The 23,836-nt window shown below is 41.2% G+C and overlaps 1 protein-coding gene across 24 annotated transcripts in view; it reads right to left on the reverse strand.

Moving 5' to 3' along the window:
• Positions 1–23,836, reverse strand: part of DMD (dystrophin) — a 2,248,405-nt gene that overhangs the window by 48,266 nt on the left and 2,176,303 nt on the right. For 16 of the 24 annotated variants that reach the window (XM_070067426.1, XM_051827673.2, XM_051827679.2 and 13 more), the window contains 7 exons: positions 18,412–18,578; positions 15,752–15,863; positions 14,274–14,410; positions 13,530–13,568; positions 9,216–9,281; positions 8,063–8,128; positions 5,258–5,416 (listed from right to left, as the gene is read on the reverse strand). In XM_070067426.1, coding sequence (XP_069923527.1) covers positions 5,258–5,416; positions 8,063–8,128; positions 9,216–9,281; positions 13,530–13,568; positions 14,274–14,410; positions 15,752–15,863; positions 18,412–18,578 — 746 coding nt within the window. The remainder of the gene's footprint in view (positions 1–5,257; positions 5,417–8,062; positions 8,129–9,215; positions 9,282–13,529; positions 13,569–14,273; positions 14,411–15,751; positions 15,864–18,411; positions 18,579–23,836) is intronic. The other 8 variants (XM_051827675.2, XM_070067425.1, XM_051827683.2 and 5 more) reach the window with 3 other exon arrangements.

Raw genomic sequence — 23,836 nt, forward strand, 5'->3', positions numbered from 1 at the left:
ATGCTTAAGCGTCTTATATTAACTGGCATGCTGTTTGCATATAACCTCTGCATAGCCTCCTGTCTACTTTTTAGAATTGATTATACTAATCAATATTATAATCTTTGATTATAATATTAATCATCTTGCATAACCACTGGAGGAATTTAAAGGAGCAGTAGCAAGAGCAAACTCCAATTTAGATTGCACAGTGTAACTGCCCAACAATAAAACATATGAATGGTACTGCACAGGTACTGAGAACCCAGAGTTCCTGTTGTTATATAACATCTACTAACAGCCTTAATTAACTTGACTTCATGGCGAATCAGGTTAGTGTTTGCCTGCCTTTTAAATTTGGAAACAATCTAATGAGTGTGCTATGTGAGTAGCAGCATGACAATGAGTCTTTGTCTCTCATAAAGGCTACCTTTTTATTGCCAAGATCATACCTTGAATTGCAGAGCAAGTCCTGGTTCATTTAGCAGAGAATAAAACTTTAGGATTCAAACAAAGTCAAAAGACTGCAGGCTTTAACCCATGCAAGAAAAAAAAATAAACCTTGAGTTTACAATGCTAAGGATACACAATGAGAAAGATTCTCAACATCCAGTTTGTCCCTACCAAGTTCACGTGCCTCTGAATTATCGGTGGTAATGAGGGAGAGATAGGAGCATTATGCAGAAGTAAAATGTAGCTAGTCACCCAAACTTATTAGAGACACTATCAGGAAAATCTAGTCATATTTCTCCTCTGCCCAGAGCTTTAGCCTTATCTTTGTGGCATAAATCTAGAATCAGAAAAAAAAAAAAAAAAACCAGTGGGGAAGAAACATGGTGCCTGAGATTTGGAAAATTAATTTTTCATATTCTAAACTTACGACAAAGCAATGCTTGGGACTCATCAAGGCAATTTAGAAAAAGGAAGCATTTTGAAAAGTGAGCAGAAAAAAAAAAGTCTTTGAAAAGCTTTTCTTGCATTATGATTGAAATAAATTCAGCTTCATGTAAATTCAGTTATTAATCTATTCCAATATTTACTGAATCCTACGTGTAGCAATTCAGGAAAATGCAATTCTAAAGTCAGAGATAAGATACCCCAGAGATCCCTCTCAAAGAGCCAACCTCAGTTTCCCAATGCGATCATGGAGAGGTGGGATGTATTCTACGCTGTGGCATAGTGGACTCAGTTCATGCCTACAGTACCAGCGTCCCGTATGGGCGTCGGTTTGATCCCTGCCTGCTCCATTTCTAATCTAGCTCCCTGCTTATGTGCCTGGGAAAGCAGCAGAAGATGGCCCAAGTGCTTGGTCCCCTGCTACCCACAATGGGAGACTCGGAAGAAACTCCTGGCTCCTGGCTTCAGCCTGGTCCAACCTCAGCCATTGTGGCTATTTGGGAAGTGAACCAGGAGATGGATGATCTCTTTCTCTGCCTCTCCCTCTTTCTCTGTAACTCTACCTTTCCAATAAAATCAATAAATCTTTAAAAAAAAAAAAGAATACGTGGCAAAATTCAGTAACCTATCTAGTCAGGAATGGGTCTCCAAACCTCTGTCCTTTGCTACCTGTTATCTGTACGTAAGTCATAACTGCAGAATAAAAGGAATACATCACACACATAGATATGCCAAGTTCACATCCAGAAACCTTGAGATAATCTCAATGTTAAATATCCTTTCCCATTTTCTCTCAGAGTATGCTCGTATCCGTCACTGATGTAACCCAACACTGACTTGGCAAACAGCCAGCTTGGCAGGCGCACAGGGAGGGCATCTAATGATTTCCTGGATTTCTCAGAGGACGGACAAGAAATGGCCAATTAAGGCTCCTTCAGCAACATGGAATTCAAAGGTCATGAAGACAAAGGTACAACGCTCCAGCTGCCTGGGACGGACTTCGAGATGACAGAAGAGCATCACACAGGCTGCTTTCAGGGGCTGACCTCTGCACACATGTCTGTGGCTTTCAGCAGGAGGTGAAAATGCGAACGAGTGAAGACGAATAGGACGCTCATGCTGACCTTTTCTCTCCTTTGAAAAAGATTTATTTATTTGAAAGGCAGAGTGCCAGAGAGAGGGAGAGACAGAGAGAAATCTTCCATTCACTCGGTGCCTCCCCAAATGGTCGCCACGGTCAGGGCTGGTCCAGGCCAAAACCAGGAGCCAGGAATGCCTACCGGGTCTCCCACGTGGGTAGCAGGGGCCGAGCCCTTAGCCTCTAGTCCGCTGCCTTCCCCGGTGAATTAGCAGGGCGCTGGATCCACGTGGAGCGCCTGGCACTCAGATCAGTGCTCTAACGTGGGACACCTGCATTGCAAGCGGCAGCTTTCACCCACTGCACCGCAACGCCAGCCCCTTTACCTTCCCTTGATGGTCAAGACAACTTTTCGAAAGACTTGCATCAACACCAGATTGCTCATTTTTAGATCTTTCAGTAATCCCCAAATAAACTTTTCCTTTCGTACAGAGGACAAATCATCCCGTCCTTGGGTATCTTTCAGCATCAAGTGGTTATCACTCTACCACAAGTAGAAAGATTGTTTTACTCAGGGACATTTAGTCCTCACGAAATATTCCCTCACTCTAAGACACACTGCGTGGAATACGCCACAGTCCTGTGTAAGTAACATTTACACGGAATGGCTCCTTTTTATTCCCTGGTTCAAGGCAGAGGCGGCTATTTTTAAGTCAGAAAAAACCTGGATGTGAATGGAGTCCCACTGCCGGCTGGCTGTGAAGAATGGGCGGGCTCATTCACTGAGACTGCATTTTCTCATTCACAGAAAGGAGGCTACCTCTCCTCTACAGAGCTGCTGGGAAGATTAAATGACCTAAAATACATTACAGTGCTCTGAAAAGAAGAAGATGATACATAAAGGATAGTTATCAGAACTTTTTATCAACTCTCTTTGACCTAGTTGCCATGGTATGGAGGGAGAATGTGCTAACAATAAAAACGAAAGAGCTCTTGACCAATGAGCTATTACACGATGGCAATCATCATATATTACAAAAACATACATTATTCCCCAGTCACATCGAATTCCATTTACAATGTCAATCGCAACCTTCTCTTCCTGTTTGACCTTGACTCCTACAACGACGACAGATTTAACATAAATGGATACAATGATGACTCTCAGTAAAATCAAGGAGAATGTTTCATCTACCAGTCTTCATTTCCAAACCTTCTTACACGTGAAGTCCCAAATAGTGACTATTAAAACAAAACAAAATGTTCGGGCCGGCGCCGCAGCTCACTAGGCTAATCCTCCGCCTAGCGGCGCCGGCACACCGGGTTCTAGTCCCGGTCGGGGCACCGGATTCTGTCCCGGTTGCCCCTCTTCCAGGCCAGCCCTCTGCTGTGGCCAGGGAGTGCAGTGGAGGATGGCCCAGGTGCTTGGGCCCTGCACCCCATGGGAGACCAGGAGAAGCACCTGGCTCCTGCCATCGGATCAGTGCGGTGCGCCGGCCGCGGCGGCCATTGGAGGGTGAACCAACGGCAAAGGAAGACCTTTCTCTCTGTCTCTCTCTCTCTCACTGTCCACTCTGCCTGTCAAAAAAAAAAAAATGTTCAATATGACCTCCTGGATGGTACACTTATGCTATCCCTGCTGTATGCTCATGTTTATGCCCAACATTTCCCACAATCCCATAGAATATTCATACTGTGCTATGTAGTATACGGGACTTGAAGATAACATTAAGTCAGCCGTTGCCCCAAAGGCACTCACTATCTCATTAAAGGAAGACACTGGCAGTAACTGATAAAAAGGCAAAAACTGTCAAGGAGTTCTAGGAAAAAACTTCCAAAGTGTTCTGGGACTACAGGGAAAAGACAGATAACTCCCAGCTGCAGGCAACTAGGGGGATTGCGATTGCACAGGGAAAGTTATTCTGAGCAAGGCCATGGGGGATGGGTAGGACTCTTGTCAGATATGGCAGTGAGGGTTGGGGGTTAGCAGCTAAGCTGAGAAGCAAGTTTGAACTTGGCCCAGAAAGTGGGTGAGAACACGAGGTATTCAGAAATACAAGGCCCAACAGCATCGCCAGAACACAGGGAGTACAAAAGAAGATGAAGCTGAAAGAGCAGGTCAAGACAAATTTGGGGAAGGTTTTGAATGTCCAGCTGAGAGGCAAGATTTTCTTTCCTTTCTGCTTTTTCCTAAATGCAGAAATACAATGATGGCAGAATGCCACAACGGCTCTCTTGGTCTGAAAGACGTGTGACTGGAGTTAGTGTGGAGGACTCCTATCGGAGGGGTGGGAGAGGGACTAATGGGAAGCCAACCAGATACAGAACCATGGTCACAGGTCAGATGTGTGAAGAGTAAGAAGGCAGGCGGTGGCAGCATAAAGGACTGGATGAATGGCAGTTTGCTTTTTCATGCGGAGGCGACACTCTCCCTGAGGGTACCGGTTCTCAGCACATTGTGTTGCCTTGATTAAGGGAACCTGGTGCCTTGGGCTACACCAAAGAGATGCAATTTGAGCAATTTCTCCCTTAAAGACTTGCCCAGTGGCATGTGTCTGAAGAAGGCACACTGTGAGAAGTGATCCTGCGCCAAGGCTGTCTTAAACAAGAGGAGGCCTGAGATGTAATCAGAGGGATACAAAAGCAAAACTCCAATGATTTGCATTCTCCTGATACCACACGACACCCCAGCTCTTTGCATTTTTGTCCTCTCTGCAGCCTTTGTGAATTTTCTGTAGCCTTTTCCCTCTTCTGCAGTTTTGACTACTTTTATGTGAACATCTTTGACAGGTCAGGGCTGACAATCAGAATTATCTCACTAGTCTGCTATGATGGTGAACAGAAGTAATGAATTCTGCATTTGATGATGAAAAATCAGATGAAATAATCTGTTCCTGAATATGACCAAGTCAACAAACCTATTTTCTTAAATGGCCGAGATAGTTAACATGGCTGAACACATAATAAAAATAAAAATCATATCACCATTGAATTAAGTAACCTGCTTTGTTCTTAAATTTTCTTCTTAATTATAAAACCAAGACCTCTGAAATACATGCAACAAATGAAATACCACCATCAGCGTTAATTCCTTCATACCTAAAATACGAATTCTTAATCATACTATTGCATTCATGTTCTTCTTTCATATAGCAAAAAGAGAATCTGCAAATGGAGCTAAACAGATTATTTTAGAACACAGTTAGACATACAATGATGCTGAGCGAAGATTCCTGGCACTTTTCTATGTGTGCAAGTGTATGCACTCTGCATACCAATGACAAAGCTAGAAAGAAAACTCACCTGTTTTCTTCCTCAAGATCTGCTAGGATTCTCTCTAGCTCCCCTCTTTCCTCACTCTCTAAGGAAATCAAGATCTGGGCAGGACTACGAGGCTGGCTCAGGGGGGAGTCCTGGTTCAAACTTTGGCAGTAATGCTGGATTAACAAATGTTCATCATCTCTGGAAAATAAAATCAAAGGTTTTGGTTTTTTGCCCCCCTTATTTTGCTTTGAAGGTCAGGGACTCGGGTGTGTATTTGAAAATAGAAACATTTATTTGTGCTTAACAAATCATTAGACCATTTTTTTCCTGCTTCTGAAGACCTTTTGATACTGCTCAGGCTGTGGTCTACCATTCCATTGATAAAAGTTCAAAGAGTTTCTGGCTCAAAATTTCAAATGAAACTGATTGACCTACTTACATGGATAAATGAAAGAATTACAGAAACACTGGGACTCTACGTTGACAGTTTAGCCAATAGTTAATATTAAAAGACATAATAACGGCTGTAAAATGCTTTTGCTACCACACCTGTCAAGATAATCTGCTCATTAGCCCACATTATTGTTGATACTATGAAAAAAACTCCAGCCCTTAAAATAACAGAGTAAATATTTTCTTAAGTGGAAGGCAATGTACTTAAAACCTTGCTTCAGGAAACTACTTTTAACCTATGAAAGTCATGGGAGCAGGATGCTAGCAATAATTACACTGCAGATAAATGATGGCTTCATTCAATTGCTGTTTAGGTAGAAAAACAAAAATGAGGGGGCGGGCAAAGGCCCTTAAGGTAAGTGATTAAAAGAGAACAGGTTTTAAGGACTAATCTTGGGGGAGAAAAGGAGGCAAAATGGCTTCTGGTTTGGGAGGCAGCTGCAAACTTTCTGGGAAAGTAGGAACTCCTAAATACACTGGAGAAATTACTTTGAGAATGCATGGCTCCAAGCTGCGAAAGGCCTGTTTACCTCCAAGTTCTAAGAACTTCATTCTGTTCTTAATGAGAGGCCAAAGCTCTTTGTTTCTGGTTACATATCGTGAAGATGAAACATTCACATTCTCCTCTCTGTAATTACTTCAAGTTGAAAAGAATCAAATATTCAGCCAAAAGTGCTCCCGCTTTAAATTATCTTAGTCCATCAAGCCAGATAACTGGCTGAGATGTGAAAAGCAGACTAAAAATAATTATGGGATATTAGAAATAAATATTGAAGTGAAAATCAATCCACCAAACCTACTCCTAAAAATACTATAACTTTTACTATTGTACACTGAGTCAAAACAGATTTTATGCCCTCAGAATGTGCTAAACTTTGCTGAAAAATGAAACAAAAGCAGTTTTGCCACCTATCTAATTTATTATCCCTCTTCCCATATTCTGAAATCTTATGATGAGAATTTCTCACATTTCATTATAACATTAGTTGCAATTAAGCTTTTTTTTTTTTTTTAACTATTCTCTGAGGCAATTTTAATGAATGGCAGCCATTGTCACTTAGACACAAACTGAATTCGAGTGTGCTAGAGCTTCTAATATCAAACTCTGTGGGCCAAAGAAGCCAAATCATTCAAGCCATTTACATCTGGTTGGTTCTTTGGTCACAGGATTTCCGGTCAAAGTATTGTAAATATGAATACTTTCCCCGTAGCCACAAAATAGAATGCATCACACTTACACGTTTGAGGGAAAGGTCGTTATTTTGTTTGTGTCAAGTAACCAAGCCATACACGAATGCCCGAGTGTTGCCCTGATTTTGTATTATTACCTTGATTGCCTTTATGTACCGGATGAGATGCTCTATGCTCAGGTCTTCAATAACGAGTTATAATTAAATGCCACTTTGATAGTTCTTCTTTTAGCCTATTCTTTAGAAAGTCCCTTTTCTTATCTGAGCATGACTTTGGGTTGCCAAACCAACCGCATACAATAAATTTACCGTTATTCCCTTTGCCTATATTCTCCATGACAAGACGGTGAGACATCCATAATGTACCAAGCTAAAAGCATCACTGTACTTTGACTAGATTCCTCCCCTCTAAATTATTTCAGTTGGCAGGTCCTTCTGTTTTCCTTCGTATCTGCTTCATAATCTGCTTCCTCCATGTCAGCCCCTGGTCAGCACTTACTTGGTCCATGGACATGTTCCTCTGTGTTCCATACTGTGACTACTGCCCTTAGTCTACAGAGAACCTTCGGCTGCCCTGCCAGGGCTGTGTTCTCTGTCATTTCAGCACCACTCTCTCCTTCCTTAATGTTGGACAGGGCTGGCTTATCACCTCACTAAGAAACACAGACCAGCATTTGTATCTCCTCTTCTGGAGACCCTTAGCAAGATTCCCTCAGTTTATTAACCTTGTGAAGATGCTACATCACTAAAATCCACTTCTTTGGATTTCTGCAGGAATATGTCCAAGTAACCTATCATATGGGAAGAGCAATGCTATACCATGATCCCATTTCTCTATGACTGGAGAAAAAACTACTTAGCCATCACTTCAAAATTAATATTCTATCCCTTTAATTATCTGGCAGGTTTGACCAAAGATTGAGAATTTAATGTAAGTATTTGAGATTCTGCATTCTGTAATGATATGATGTTAAATAAGTTTAAATGAGAATAAGGCAAACTATTTTTGCTACTGTACTAATGCCAGAATTTGGATGAGCTCATTCCTATTGAGAGTTAAAGGAAAAAGGTAAATGAATGGCTCCTTGAAAGATCAAATGAATATGATGCTAATTCCTATAACCTGTGCTGTCCTACCTCTAAATCCCTCAAAGCAATTTCATTGTCAGGAACATTTTGTAAAAAGAGATGGGATACTTACATGCTCTCATTAGGAGAGATGCTATCATTTAGATAAGATCCATTGCTGTTTTCCATTTCTGCTAGCCTGATAAAAAACGTAAAAGCTCATTAAAACTTATGACTTCTTAGAATCTATTCAAGACCTAATCGAACATTCCTGAAAACTAAAAGGTAAATCATGGCAAGAGGAGAAAGGAATCCTTCAAATTAGAGGATGTGTGTGTTGGCTTAACCATTCGAGACAGTGTGTGGTAGGCCACAGCTGGGTACTAGCTTACATTTATGACACAGGTTCTAAAGGAGCTTTTTATTTTGTTGTCTGGCCCACAGACTGAGCTTCCTTTCCTTGAGAACAGGGCATTGTCTTCACAAGAAAAGCTTCCCTAACAACAAATGCACTCTGTCCCTTCTGCTACCCCTCGCTTTGAAGACAATGAAGGCTTTCCCCTGATGGCAGACTCTCATAGCGAATGCTTCCCATGACTGGTAAACATGCCCAGCAGTTAGAATACTGATAAAGGACAGAGTCCCAGTAAGCCCTCCGAATGTTCTGCTACCAAATTTTACCTTTAACAATCTCCTTCCCCTTAGACAATAAGTCTTTCTCAAACTAAAAAAAGTTAACCAAACTCTTACAGATTTAACAGGCATAAGATACTTTACAATTAGCAATTCAGCTTTTAGGTACAAAAATCCTGTCAAACACAAAGAAGTTGGGATAGAAAGGTCCAGGGATTAGGAAAATTAATTATTCTCTTCTTTACATTCTATCACATGAAATAAACACACAAACAGAAAGCCGACGCTTTCATATTCTCCACGTAACACAGTATCATTTCTTCATACAGTAATGTCTAGTCTAGTGGTTTTCTAAGCAGGTTAGGTGATTTGTAAGCCAATTTAGTAAATGTGTTCAGTATACAAAGCATAACAAGGCTACCAGAAATGTTTAAAGGCCAGGGTTAGGAAAGGTTTTTCTGGACTAATGTTCCTGCTGGTGTCCAAAAACAACATGCAGTGGAATGGCATGCACGTTAGAGGGCAAGCTGATTAGTAGAAATCAGACAAGATTGGGGAAGACAGAAAAGATCTGTTTAATATTATTAGAGGTTAGCTTTCCTTGGTTAGTTATTTCAATCAATTATTGGCCTGGCATTCAACTAGTCTCATACCTGCTAGCATAGTGTTCAATGCGTGAATGAGTATCATCGTGTGAAAGTTGAGGGGACGAGGCAGGCCTATAAGGCAGAAAATGTGATTAGTCACAGATACCATCCATTAATGGAGAAAAAAACCCCACCACACAGTTGTAATAGACATGGTCTAGAATGCTTTGATTCTAATCCTCTGGATAATGTACACATTTGGTTGTTCCTGGAGCTTAGATAGCAAGTATTTTAAATTCAGGTTTGAGAGGTGATTTTTCATACTTATGCTTTTTCTGAAAAGCCATAAAGAGAGACCAAAACTTTCTCTACAGAGTCTGGATTACAGAAAAGGCTGGGAGAGACGATTTCTATGGAGCATTTTGTCCTCCTACCTTGTAATTTCTTATATGCTATAGTTCTCAAATTGTGTAGGCACTATGTGGTTTAAAAATGTAAACAGTTTATACCTGTGCCATTTATTAACTGCCTTTTTAATGAATGGAAACTGGATGTTTGCCTACTACATCAACAGTCAATAGTTTTAGTTTCAAAGAGGCTACTCTGGTCCGAGACTTCTTGATGGTCCACGTATCAAGTTCTCTTGGTCTGTAATTTTGTAAAGAGGGAATACAGCTACTAGTTTAGCAGCAGGTCCCCATTCACTTTTTACAACAAAACTGAGTGACTCAAAACTATATGGTGACGTTTTACAAAGGAATCAGCACATTCAATAACATGTTACAATTATCTGCAATACTTCTTGTTTAGGGATACCATGGTGCCAAAATACAGACGGGAAGAGGAGAGAATTAGGATGAGTCGTCTATGCTTTCTGTATCTAAAAACCTACCTTTTCTTAGCTGCACAGGCTACAAGTTTAGTAAACACTGTTTCATTCTTTCATATCCAATCTGTTAATTATCCTTGAAGTTTTTATAATATACTCTGGATTAACATTAGGGATTTAAAAATTAATTTGTTCTGAAAACCAGTTTGGCCTTGTGCATTTTGTTTTCTTTGGACTAGGACAAAAGGTCTCTTCCATTTCTCTCCTGACAGAAATCCCTTACGTAGAGGCACGAACTCACAAGTCAACCATAACACATTCAATAAGGACTTTGCTTTAGCCCACTGTCCAAGTAGCATTCAAGGACTTGGTCTTAACGGTAACAAGAATGTTTGTTTTTTTCTTACAATTAAAAAAAGAAAACATTACTTGCAGCTAAGCTTACATAAGAAATGTGCTGCCATTTCCCATTTCTTAATGAAGACACACTATCATAAGATAATCTCAACACACCACAGCAAGTAACTATAGAGCTGGAAGTCTTTCCTGAGAGATAAAGGTCTGACATGTGAAACCAATGTCATCTGGATCAAGCATAATGATAATCAAATTGTAATGAATTACAGACATTTAAATTGTTAGGAGGTATCAAAAGGATGACCACCCAAGTTAACAGGCAGATCCAAAGACTCTTCTGCATAGTTTTGGAAAGTTAATATACCAATTTTCTCAAATATAGAAATAACTCATTATTTGAAAAAAATGCTGTGGCTAGATTTCATTTAATACTTGGGTTATTTGGCTTATATGCACTATCTTCTAGAAAGGATCGGTCTTTTGACTTTGTATTTTTTATAAGCTAAAAGCCTACCATTAAGGAAAATATTTTTTTCCCTTATAATAGCTTCTACCCTGTTAGTGTTTAGAAGAAAGAAAACTTGAGACTTTAGAACATAACTACACCGAGAAAAGCAGGCATGTAAATCTCAAACACTCGAATACAGTCTTACATAGAAAATCTTAATTCAGAGCTTTAATTCTTAGCCTCAAGGATAATTTCATGTTATTTTTCTTATTAGTATACATAGCACCTATCACAGCATGCATAAGCACAGGAACTCATAATAACCAGAAATCTTAAAACGTATGCAGTAAAAGAGACACTTATTAAGGTAGTAAATGAGCCAAACGGGAGAACTGGTCAGAGAAGAATTATTTAAAAACCATGAATCAGCAAAAAGACAAAACCACTTAGTCCAGAAACAAAACTAAGTGCAAAGCCCTCAAAACCACGGTCAAAGGAAGGTGGTAATATTGTTTCTGCTCGCCATGTCCTAAATACAAGACCAGATACCCAGAAGGATTACTTCCTGCTACCCATGATCACCTACTCCACCCACCATCATCTCCTCTTTTGTGAAAACTCCATTAATAGGTTTTCATTCCTGTAGTTTTCTAAGCAGAATAGCTCAAAAAACATTCTTTGATGGTCTTACTTATGGACATGCAATATAAAAGGCCTTTGGTAGGTTTAGTTTAAAATTAGTTGACAAATACAAGCCAATAAGCATATTGTAGGAAAAACAAAAGATCTGTATCTCAGGAAACTTTCAAGTCCTGTGATCCATATTAAATGGATTAAATGTTGTCGTCATCATAGGATTGGTTAGCATCAGATAGATAGACTTCTTGCAAAATAAAACCCGTTAGGACACGGCTCTCTGCCTGAACAGGACACGTTTACAGTAGATTGCATGCATCAGTTATAATCTTTTGAGTACAGACTTTAAGAACATCACTGGTATTAAAAAGAAAACATGGACTTTGCTGGGTTTCTCCTCCTCGAAAGCAGCATCTTCCACTACTTCTGGACAATCTAACAAGCCTTTTATAGAAACGAAAAAGGAGCGTGTATTTCAGGTATTCTAACAAAGCATGTAGGTATTTCAAAGTTTAAGAGAGACAAACATCTTATACTTTAAATAAGTGACTTTAAACTGATTCTCATGATTTTTTTTTCCATTAACTTCTATGTAGCTTCTTCTTTCAAGGAACTGTTACTCTATTACTTTTGTGCTACCTTTATCTGTGCATTTAAAAAATTATTCTTTTGCATATTTTTCTTTTGGATTTCTTACTTGGTCAAATTTATTCCAACACAGAGCAAATCCATTACTTATCAGGACCCCATCAAGCTCAGGACTATAGTATATCAATTGTTTTTAAGTTTCTTGTTTATGAAAGCCTCTAACTTCTATAAACAAGTGGACTACCTGGGTTAGGGAAAACAATGCCTAATAGGCAGGGAACATATTTGAGTCTAAATTACTTCCCAAATTGTTTAAGCATGATGATTAAAGGAATTAGATAATTCACCATGTATAGCTACCAGATCTGAAAATCAAGGGACACAGTAATAGAGTTCTTACAGAGAAAAGGGAAGAGTTCTACTTTCTTTTGGCCAATAAAGCCTCAACATAAACCTGAATTAACAGTTTACATTTATCACTACAGGGTTCAAAAAAAGGATCTAGTTTAAATTAAATTACATGGTAGAACAATTTTTAAAAGATCCAATAAAATAAATTGATTTCTTACATAACTTTCTCTTACAAACTGGTCATTTCCCCCATATATATATATATATATATATATATATATATATATATATATATATAATATAGAGTCATCTGACTTTAAGTATTTTAATGAGGCATACTTCAATATATTAAACGTTTATTATAAAAACACAACAACATATAACTTTAAAACAGGCACACTGTGTTTGCTAGTATACAAATCAAAGGCCCTAAAAAGAGTAAGATGAGTAAGTCAATCTGTTGCTAACTAATATTAGTATTATTCATACACACCAATAGTGATTTTTTAAAAAGCCTATAATAGTATACTTTCCTCCCAGTGTAAATGTGCAACTGTTTATGAGCTGAATAGTTAGTTTTGCAGAGGAGAGCAAAGTGAGCTTAATTCAAAATTTAGAAGCCCATGTAGCTAGATTAGTAAAATAGCATGGCATAACCTGATAAAAAGTCCACACACCTCACTCAAGTTATTCAATCAACTCAGTATCATACCCTAAAAAAATTCTGATTTTTCAAAAGTCCACTTATAACAGGTCCCAAGAAATAAACCATTATCTTTTGAAGGTCCTAGCATGTGAAATCTCAAGAAACATGGTTACAGAATGCTATCATAGAACCAAGAGGCTCTTCTTTGCTTATACTGAAGAAATGTATAAACATGTCTCCCAGACATGCAACTAAAACCCCAATAATTCCTTTGATATTAATTTGACTCAGGCCAGGCTTTCTGCTGGTTAGAATTTCACCAGGTGCAGGACCTGAAGAGCCCATTCTGATTCTCCTGATCTAGTAGATGGCACTCAAAAAGTCTTAGCAAGAGAAGGAAAAAGAATCAAAAATGAAAGAAGAGAAATCAATGTATCTTTAAAACAAAATAAAAGAACAGAAGAAAACAAAATCAAGCGAGCAGATGTGTTGGTGGTAGCAGCACCCTTCAGCGAAAGTACTCACGCAGAATCTACCGGCCAGAAGTTGATCAGAGTAACGGGACTGCAAAACAAAAAAATGAAGTGGTGAAGAGAGACACAAGCAAACTCAGCCACAAAAAAATTACTGAAAGGTCAAAATAAATCAAATCAAATCAAACCAATTAAGTGTGAACCATGGGAAGCAACAGCCAAATAAAGGTGGAAAGAGAATTAAAAGGAAAAAAAAAATCCAGTTGTGTGACTGCCATCAGAGTTATGGAAAAAAAACAAGCAGAAAGCTTTAAAAAGGTGAAGATAGCATCAGTTTGATCATGAGAATCATGACTACTTACTTGAAGTAACTGCCTGTGACTATATTTTCTCTCAAGTAGAAAAGTGGCTAGAAATGACCACAGTCAGATACCCATACAAAAAGACACACATCTACTGATTTGTGAGGGAAGAAACTCAAAATGAAATATTGGGAGTCACTCATTTGTAAACAGTCTCATGTTTCTTAAAAGCCTTGTAAAGCAATCAATGCAATAATGGGCCCCCCCCCAACCCTGCCCCGCCCTCAGGATGAGAGTTTATCTTTAGGGAAAGGTGACTGTCAAAAGACATGAGGATATGGCAATTGAACATCAGCTTGATTTTCTGCTTTCAGCTGAAGTAATGTTAAAGAGAGGGAAGAGACTGTTTGCATTTTGGAGTGAAGGAGGGTATTCAACTGAGAGGAGTTCAGATACATCTAATGAGAGTCTGTCTGGCCTTGGCCACTACTCACGTTTCCATGTTGTCCCCCTCTAAGACAGTCTGCACTGGCAGGTAGCCCATTCGGGGATGCTTCGCAAAATACCTTTTGGTTCGAAATTTGTTTTTTAGTACCTTGGCAAAGTCACGAACATCTTCTCCTGATGTAGTCTGAAAAGACAATTGCAGTGAAAAGAGCTTTAGGAGAGTCTGCTTTGAAAACAAATGACCATGCTAGGTTTTTTTATGCCTCATGGCACTTGTTCTGTAATGGAGGGTGGGGACGATGAGCAAGGACTTTGGAAGCTGGCCTCGCTTTTAGTCACATGGGTGAGTTACCTCTGCAATGCTCCAATCAGCTGCAAATGGGGAAAAGAGTGGTTTCTTAACAAGTTGTTGTGAGCAACAAATGAGGTATACAAGTTAGCAGGAAGCCCAATAAACGCCAAGTTATAGAGGTCTGAAGGTTCAAAAACTGATCTGAAGTTTTACCACACTTTATGGTCTTTTAAAAATGATTTAGTCCGCAATGGTACCATGTTTCACCCACCGAGTATGTCTAGTCACAGCATGATATGTTCTCCATCACTGACTCCCTGTCTAAGAGGAAGGATAGTGAAAAAGATAATTAAATACCAGGGAGGATCATTTTGATGAGAGAAATGCTCCAACAGAACTTCTCATCGCCCTTTGATGTGTACAGGAAGCACCTGCAAATCTTGCTAAACGGCAAGCTTTAATTGAGAATGACAGGAGCCTGGGCCTAAGGTTCTGCAGTTCCAATAAGCTGCCGGGTAACAGCTGTGTTGCTGGCCAACGGATCATACGTTGACAAGCAAGCATCTAGAGCTGACAGAACATACGATTTTTACCCAAGTCTGTCTGACCCCAAAGTCTATGCCCTAGCCATTTCACCGGTGATTTTTCAAAGTGTGACTAGCCACTGAACATTTTGCTGAAATGGTATTTGAGAAGGCTCCACCTCTTACTTGTAATGGAATAAAGGTAATAATTCCTATTGCAGACAGAATAGATTCAAAGGTAAACGTCAAGCATTCAGTTGGCAGGCGTTAGTATACAACAGACACTGAAAAGTGTTGAGATATACAAGAGACAAAAGGTGATGGAAAGTGGTAGGTTATGAAGCTTCGGGAGCTCACACATCACACGGACACTCAACATGCCCTATGGTCATAAGACCTCCTCACACTCTCTAGGGCTATGCAAAAACACATGTGCAAACGTCTTCTTAGACCCATTCCAGCAGAGGAAAACCCTGTTCACTCACAGAGCAGAATTCACTGAGTGCCTATCAAATTCCACGTGTGTCAGGTATTGCTGTTGGTACCAGGGATGGGGCAAATCCTAGACCTTAGAATGCAGAGCCACTTTAGGTGGCAGGCACCTGGGGAACGTCTAAATTACAGCATTTCCCATGATCTGCAGGACTGTCCAAAGCTGCAGTCCATGCCAGGTGAAGCAGCTGTAACGTGTGGGATGCATCTAACTTACCGGAGTGCAGTATTCCACCATGGGATAGTGCATTTTATGGCCTTTTGCAACTCGACCAGAAAAAAAGCAGCTTTGGCAGATGTCATAATTAAAGTGCTTTAGACTCCTGTACCTGATAAAGAAAAAAAAATACACACATGTGTTTCTTCATATCAAATTGCCCAAGAACACTCTTTAATAAGCCACCTACCACATTGTCTTAATGCTAGAAACAGAATGCAATGTTCATTAGTCCCACAAGGTAAGTGATTAACTTCCGATCTCCAGATTTCTCTGGTGCCTCTCCTACAGGATTGAAACGTTTTGGCAGAAAGATTTTCCTATAAACATATGGAAGGAGGGAAGAAAAACTCAGCTCTTACTGAAACTCCAGGAGGAACTCTTTCAAATGAAGTAGGAAGGTATTGGCAAATTTCCAGTCTTTAGAAGACCAAATACTTGAATTTGAAAGAACTTCCAGGAGAGACAGATTGATGCACTGCATGCCCCTACCCACCATGGGGACAAAAGTTTTCTGAACCAATTTTTTTTTTAAATTATAAGGAGAAAGCAATCTCATAGGACAAAAGAAACTTCAACTAGAACTCTCAATTAAAATGAGAGTTTACTTACATTTTCTGAGTGGCTAACATAATTCATCTGCAATTAACTACCTGGACCATCTTTTCTCCACCACCACCTCCCTCCCCGCTGCCAAAAATCCCTTCTGATACTACCCAAGTGCTTACTGAAGCCCCAAGGAAAGACAAAATATGGATCAGATCAAAGGCTGTATAACACGTAAATACTAGGCAGTACATTTCCTCCTATTCTCACAATACTCCATGCTTTGTTGCATACTCCTCCTGCTCAGATAAGAGCCTGAGCCAACTCAAATAAACACATTCCTTATGTCACATATGCGAAAGTGAGAAGAGAAGCTACCTTTTTTAGATCCCAACCATCTTCAAGAGAGGGAAAGGAAGAAAGAGAAGAGAGGATTCCTAAAATAATCTAATTTGATAAGGGAAAAAAAATTGGAGGTGAAAATGCTCTCTTGCATCTTCCAAAGCATTCTCCTTCTTTATTTTGTAAAATTTTCCCTTGCATCCACATCGGACTAGCTAAGGAAGGTGAGAAAGACAAGCGAGGCAATGCAGTCCCCGTGGCTGCTCGCTTCCCAGCCCCGTTGGCACCGTTCTTCTCTTCCCAAAACCAGGAAGGAAGGGAAGTGGTTGCTGGGCACTCCATTGCCCTCTGCTACGAAATGGAAACGTTAATTGTCCTACCTCATTGTTCTTACCTTCCCAACCACTCACTGCGGACTATCTAGGCTTCAGCAAGCTCTACAGGATTTTGTAAAGCCGCTTTGTAAACAGCAAGGGCAAACGAGCACCGTGAATACATCGCATAGAAATGGTTCGGAGCAGTTATTAAGGAGTAAGTAACAAAGCGCATGTGAGTATCACTAGAAATGGGTATTAGCTTCCACGTGGATTCGGCACAGGCGTAAACTGTACAGCTAGTTTACAACTCTGTGGCTACTCATCACCATGGAAACCTTGAAGGTGATCCAGTTGTTTAAGGACACCATTATTTCAGAATTAGGATTTATGACTGTGATTAAAGATACGGTAATTCATTTAAAAAAAATACCCTGTTATCATAAACAGATTTAAGAGTCAATTGTTTTCCATGACATTTTAAGAATATTAATCTGTAATTTGTCTTATCTCTTTCACTTTAAAAGAAATGCTTATTTATTTGAAAGGCAGAGTGACAGAGAGAGAGAGAGAGAGAGAGAGAGAGAGAGAATGAATGAATGAATATCTTCCATATGCTGGTTCACTTCCCAAATAGCCGAAACAGTGAGGCCTGGGCCAGGCCAAAGCCAGGAACCAGAGTGTCCCACATAGGTGGCAGGGATCCAAGTCCTTGAGCCATCACCTGCTGCATCCCAACGTGTGCTTTAGCAGGAAACTGGATCAGAAGTAGAACTGGGCAGCGGGTACGCCCCTCTCTTTCATTTCTAAATTTATAAGGAAAATACTTTTTTTTTTTTAGCTCCTTTATGAATCTTTCATTTACTGGCATACTTTTCATTCCTTTTGAAGTTCACCAGGACACTATGCTAAACATTTGATGAAATTCACAGATAAAGATGTGAGTTCTAGGATACTTGATTCTATTCCTGTTACTTAAGGGGAGGAAACGTGATGCAAAGGAAATTAGACACTGAGCTACCATGATGGTTCCTCCAAAAAGAGAATACTTAGTTTTAGAACTGATTCTTGGAGAGTTTCTATAAACAGAAAGGCCCATGGAAAAAGAAATAGATGGTAAAAATATTTTGGTTCCAGAAAGGAGGTGGTACAGTTCATCTGTATGCCTTGGACACACAAACAGCTCTGTAGACCCAGGCGCTCAGTCCTGTTCAACCAAAAATGGGGCTCTGAAGAGTGAAGGTGGAAGGAGACACCTGTCTAATGAGTCAGACCCACCAAAACACCTCAGCGGCCAGAGGAGTGCCAGGGATGATGGATGGCCCAGTCAGACCCACTTCCCTCCGACTTTGAAGGGGAACCAACGAGCAACGACTGGCACAGGAGATGAAGGATCGAATCACACAAAGGTGAGAGGTGACAAGGGAGAGAGAGTGCCTTTTGTTTGGTTCCTAATACCTGAATCCAATGATCGGACACTCCTTGCAGATGTTACACTTGGCCTGATGCTTGGCAGTTTCCGCAGCAGCCACTCTGTGCAGGACAGGCAGCCACACCATGGACTGGGGTTCCAGTCTCATCCAGTCCAGGAAAAGGGCTGCTTCAATTTCGGGCTTATTATTGGCCTGCAAAGACAGGGAGGGAGAGAAACAAGGTCAGAGAAGCGGAGAGAGTAAAGATGACGGTTGAAGTACTAAGTTAGAAGAAAAATAAAGAACCATAGATGCACAGGGTGGCCTGTTGTTCAAAGCACCCTTCTGCAAATGTCCCCTTAACACCCACAAGAGCCACCTGCCCCTAAGGCTTCAGTAAACTGCCATTACCCTTCCAGGCTACTAGATGACAAGATAACAAAAACAAACTCAACAGACGGGGACCTAAAGCAAAATCCACACCTCAGTGAACTATATTTACCTCCAGTTTTTGAACAAATCCATAAAAGTTAGCCAGAAATAAAATTTTACTGATAAAATTTCAAGGAGAAAGAAAAAAACTCAACTTGGGAACTATTGATTCCTTTTATTCTAGGGAATCTACTTTTCATGGAATCATGAACACAGGCTTCCAAGTTCATCTGGTTCCAAAGGCACATTGTACAGACAACAGAACTGAGATGTAGATCAGAAAAGTAGCATTTCAAAGGCCACAGAACTAACTAGCAGGAGAGTTGCTATCAGGATCCACATCTCCCGGCCTAGCACTATTTTCATGGTGCCTTGATGCTTCTGTCTCTCCCTCTATTCTTTAAAGTTTCAACTCAATAAACACTAAGCATCCCAGACAGTACAATGACCTTAGAAAGTTTCAGGAGTGGGCATGTGCAGCTGCAGTTAAGCTGATGCTCGGGACACCTGCATTCTGTATGGGAGCGTGTCTGCCTTTGAGTCCTGGCTCCACTTCCTATTGTAGCTTCCTGCTAATGCACCCGCTGGCAGGCAGCTGGTGACGGCTCAAGTATTTGTGTCCCTGCCGCCGATGTGGAAGACCCAGATGGAGTTCCTGGTTCCTGACTTCTACCTGGCCCAGCCTTGGCTGCTGCACGCACACATTTGAGAAGTGAACCACTAGATCAAATACTTTTTCTGTCTGCAGCTTTCAAATAAAGTGGGAAAAAAATACTTTGAAATATCTGCCTTCATCTGGCTTACATACCACTTTAGACATAAATTATTATATGTTCTTCTCAACTTTGTAAGATTACAATTTTTAAAAAATATTTATTTATTTGAAAGGCAGAGTTACCGAGAAGCAAAGGCAGAGAGAGAGAGAGAGGTAGGGAGGGTGGGAGAGGTCTTCCATGTGCTGGTTCACTCCCCAGATGACTGCAATACTGGAGCTGTGCCGATCAGGAGCCAGGAGCTTCCTCCAGGTCTCCCACGTGGGTGCAGGGGCCCAAGAACTTGGGCCATCCTCTACTGCTTTCCCCAGCCTCAGTAGAGAGCTGGATCAGTAGTGGAGCAGCCAAGATTCAAACCGGTGCCCATATGGGATGCTGGCACTGAGGGCAGCGGCTTTACCCGCTATGCCACAGCACTGGCCCCAAGATTACAATTTAATTTCTTATCTTTTTAGATATATTGATCCATATATTGAAATTTTTTTTTCTATTTATTGCTTTTTTAACTCAAATCTTCCATCTGAGAACAGTTCGGTCTAGAATAGTAGGTGTCTGTTGGTGGCCAATTTTCCAAGTTTCGTTTGTCTGAAAATTCCATTTTTTTAAGATTTATTTTTATTTATTTGAAAGGCAGAGTTACAGAGATCTGGGGGTGGGGTGGAGAGAGTATCTCTTCCAGCCACTGTTTCACTTACCAAACAGCCACAAAGGCCAGGGCTCGGCCTGGACGAAATCAGGAGCTGGAAACCCTATCCAGGTCTCATTATGTGGGTGGAAGGTGCCCAGGCAGTTGGCTCATCATCCACTGCTTTCCTAGGTGCATTAGCAGGGAGGTGGATTGAAAGTGGAGCAGCTGAGACTCAAACCAGTGCTTGCAGGCAATGCCAGTGTTGTGGACAGTGGCTTAACCCTCTGTACCACAATTCTGGCCCCCATGAAAACACCCATTTTTTTTTTTAAATTCCTATTCCTTTTAAAGCTATTTTTACTGGGTACAGAATTTTAGATGAAAAGGCTTTTGGCCTTTGCTTGTTTTTCTTTTGTTTTATCACAATAAAATATTCTACTTTTGTCTCACTTTCTTGCTTGCTTGTGCAGGTAAGTCAGTAGCAAAGCTGTTTGCTCTTTTGAAGGTAATCTGTCCTATTTCTGTCTGTATTGTTTCTAGCGTTCACTTTATATTATTGCTTAGGATTCTCTGGGCTTCTTTTTTCTAAGATTTACTTATATTATTTGAAAGGCAGAGTTAGAGAGAGAGGCAGAGAGAGAGAGAGCTTCCATCCATTGGTTTGCTCCTGAAATGGCCAGAGCTGGGCTGATTGGAAGCCAGGAGCCTATTCAGGGTCTGCATGTGGGTGCAGGGGCCCAAGCACTTGGGTCATCCTCTGCTGCCTTCCCAGGCGCGTTAGCAGGGAGCTGGATCGGACGTGGAGCAGCCGGGACACCCATATTGGATGCCGGCGAACCTGCTACACCACATCGCTGGCATCTACTGGGCTTCCTGAACATGTGGTTTAGTCTTTCATCAGCTCTGGAATCTTCTCAGTCATGATCTCAACAATCAACGCCTCTTCTCCCTTCTCTTTCTTTTCTGCCTGCTTCAGAAATGTTACACTTTCCCAACCTCCATTTCTCTGAATTAGGGCTTCTCTAGTTATTCCTCCTTAAAAAAAAAAAAAAATCCCATCCTTCATTCCTTATTTTTTTTTGCCTTTTTTTTTAACAGATAGAGTTAGACAGAGACAGAGAGACAGAGAGAAAGGTCTTCCTTCCGGTGGTTCACCCCCCAAATGGCCGCTATGGCCGGCGCTGTGCCAATCCGAAGCCAGGAGCCAGGTGCTCCCTCCTGGTCTCCCATGCGGGTGCAGGTGCCCAAGCACTTGGGCCATCCTCCACTGCCCTCCCAGGCCACAGCAGAGAGCTGGACTGGAAGAGGAGCAGCCAAGACTAGAACCCGGCACCCATATGGGAAGCCGGTGTCGCAGGCAGAGGATTAACCAAGTGAACCACAGTGCTGATTCCCCCATCCTTCATTCCTAATAATTCCTTCTGCCCTATTTTGTGGGTAGCCATTTCTTTCCTTAGCTACATCCACTCTGCTGTATACTCATCAAGTGTGAGATTTTGGTGACTAGAGGCAGCCATTAGGCACAGCAGTTAAGGTACTGCCCCGGACGCCCACATCTAATATTGGAGTGCCCAGGTTCAAGTCCCGGCTCCACTCCTGGTTCCAGCTTCCTAGGAGGCGGCAAGTATTGGCTCATGGGCCCCTGCCACCCGTGGAGGAGACCTGGATTGAGTCTCTAGCTCTGAGCTTCAACCTGGCCCAGCCCTAGCTATTGCAGGCATTTGGAGAAGTAAACCAGCACACTGAAGATCTGTGTGTGTCTCCCTGCCTTTCAAAGTAAGTTTTTTTGGTTATCATACTTTTTAATAATGAGAAAGTCTGTTTGGTCAAATTTTTTAAAGATTTCTTTATTAATTTGAAAGGCAGAGTTACAGAGTAGCAGCGGTAGAGGCATAGAGAGAGGTCTTGCATCGGCTGCTTCACTTCCCATATGGCCAAAGCCAGGAGCCAGGAGCTTCTTCTGGGTCTCCCACGTGGGTGCAGGGCACCAAGCATTCCCAGGCCATAGCAGAGAGCTGGATTGGAAGTGGACAGCCAGGACTCCAAATCAGTGCCCATGTGGGATGCTGGCAATGAAGGTGGTAGCCTTACCGGCTACACCACTGCATCGGCCCCTGTTCAGTCATTTTTAAAGTCATTTCTAAAGTGGGTGATTCTCATAATTTTCAGTAGTGTCTCTTATTTTTCTAAAAATATAAATACAGCTCCAAAAAATCTGTCTCATAATTTTAAAATGTGAATTTACTGTGTCTTGCTTCTGTGATCTTGTATTTCTGCTGGTTTTCATTTACCTAAGTCTTTGTGTGCTATTTATTTTTTTTTAGTAATGTACTACATTGACCTTAAAAATACTTTCTGGGGCCAGCGCTGTGGTGTAGCGGGTAAAGCCACCACCTGCAGTGCCAGCATCCCATATGGGCACTGGCTCAAGTCCTGGCTACTCCACTTCTGATCCAGCTCTCTGCTATGGCCTGGGAAAACAGTAGAAGATGGCCCAAGTCCTTGGGACCCTGCACCCGCGTGGGAAGACCCAGAGGAAGCTCCTGGCTCCTGGCTTCAGAACAGCGCAGCTCTGGCTGTTGCGGCCATCTTGGGAGTGAACGAGCGGATGGGGGAACCTCTCTCTCTCTCTCTCTGCCTCTTCTTCTCTCTCTGTATAACTGACTTTCAAATAAATAAATAAATCTTAAAAAAAAAAGGCAAGCCAGGGGGTGTCGCTGATACAAGATTCTCACACATCCCCTAAAATATGTATAATATATATTTTTGAGGACACCCTGACTTTTGCCAAGAACTCAGGAACACTATTTATTCCACCATCAACAGAAACTGAATATGAGACATGGGATACTCAGTATCATACAGGTATTGAGCATCTGAGCTGCAAACCCATACTGTTTCCTTCTCTTGGAATGTGGTTTGCTAATAACGGATCTATGCACATTGCAGACAAGAAAGCAGTAGGGTTTGGAATGAGAGGTCATTTGCCTTGCAACGCTGACCACTTGAGCACTACTCCAGTCGTTACCCTTAATTATACATTTAACAACATTATAATGAGCTGCTTAACCTTGGATTTCCTAACTGCAAAATAGTAGCAATTGAAACAGCCAATCAGAGCTTTTGTTGAACACTTTTCTCTGTGTAGGGTGCTATCACAGAGGTACTTTATGGAACCTGCTTGTTGTTGTTGTTCTTTTTAAAGGAATTATAGAACCCAAAGTTGAAAGGGACCATGCAAGTCGATCCTTCCTTTCGGAATGGCACCACAGGGCTGTAAGACCTTCAGTGTTCAGTAAGCCCCAACTGCTAGCCAGCGCCAGTGTGTCCTTTTAGCCACTATCTCAATATCCTCCACGTGAGAGGGCAGACATCCTTGAAGGGTGATCTTGAACATTTGTGTACAGGTGCCCCTGTCAGAAGTGCTTTATCACACTGGGGCCAAGTCCACCAGCATAGCAGATGGGAGCAGAGGCCCCAGAGTCAAACCACTAGAGTTCATACCCTTCTCTGCCACTTACTGGCAGTGACCTTGGTAAAACAATTTTATCTGTGTCTTAATTTTCCTCTGCTGTGAAATGGAAATGTTAATAGTCATACCTCAGAGAGTTCTTTTAAGATTATGTGAGTTAACAAAT

The sequence above is a fragment of the Oryctolagus cuniculus genome, chromosome X, assembly GCF_964237555.1.
Source record: "Oryctolagus cuniculus chromosome X, mOryCun1.1, whole genome shotgun sequence".
Classification (NCBI taxonomy): domain Eukaryota; kingdom Metazoa; phylum Chordata; class Mammalia; order Lagomorpha; family Leporidae; genus Oryctolagus; species Oryctolagus cuniculus.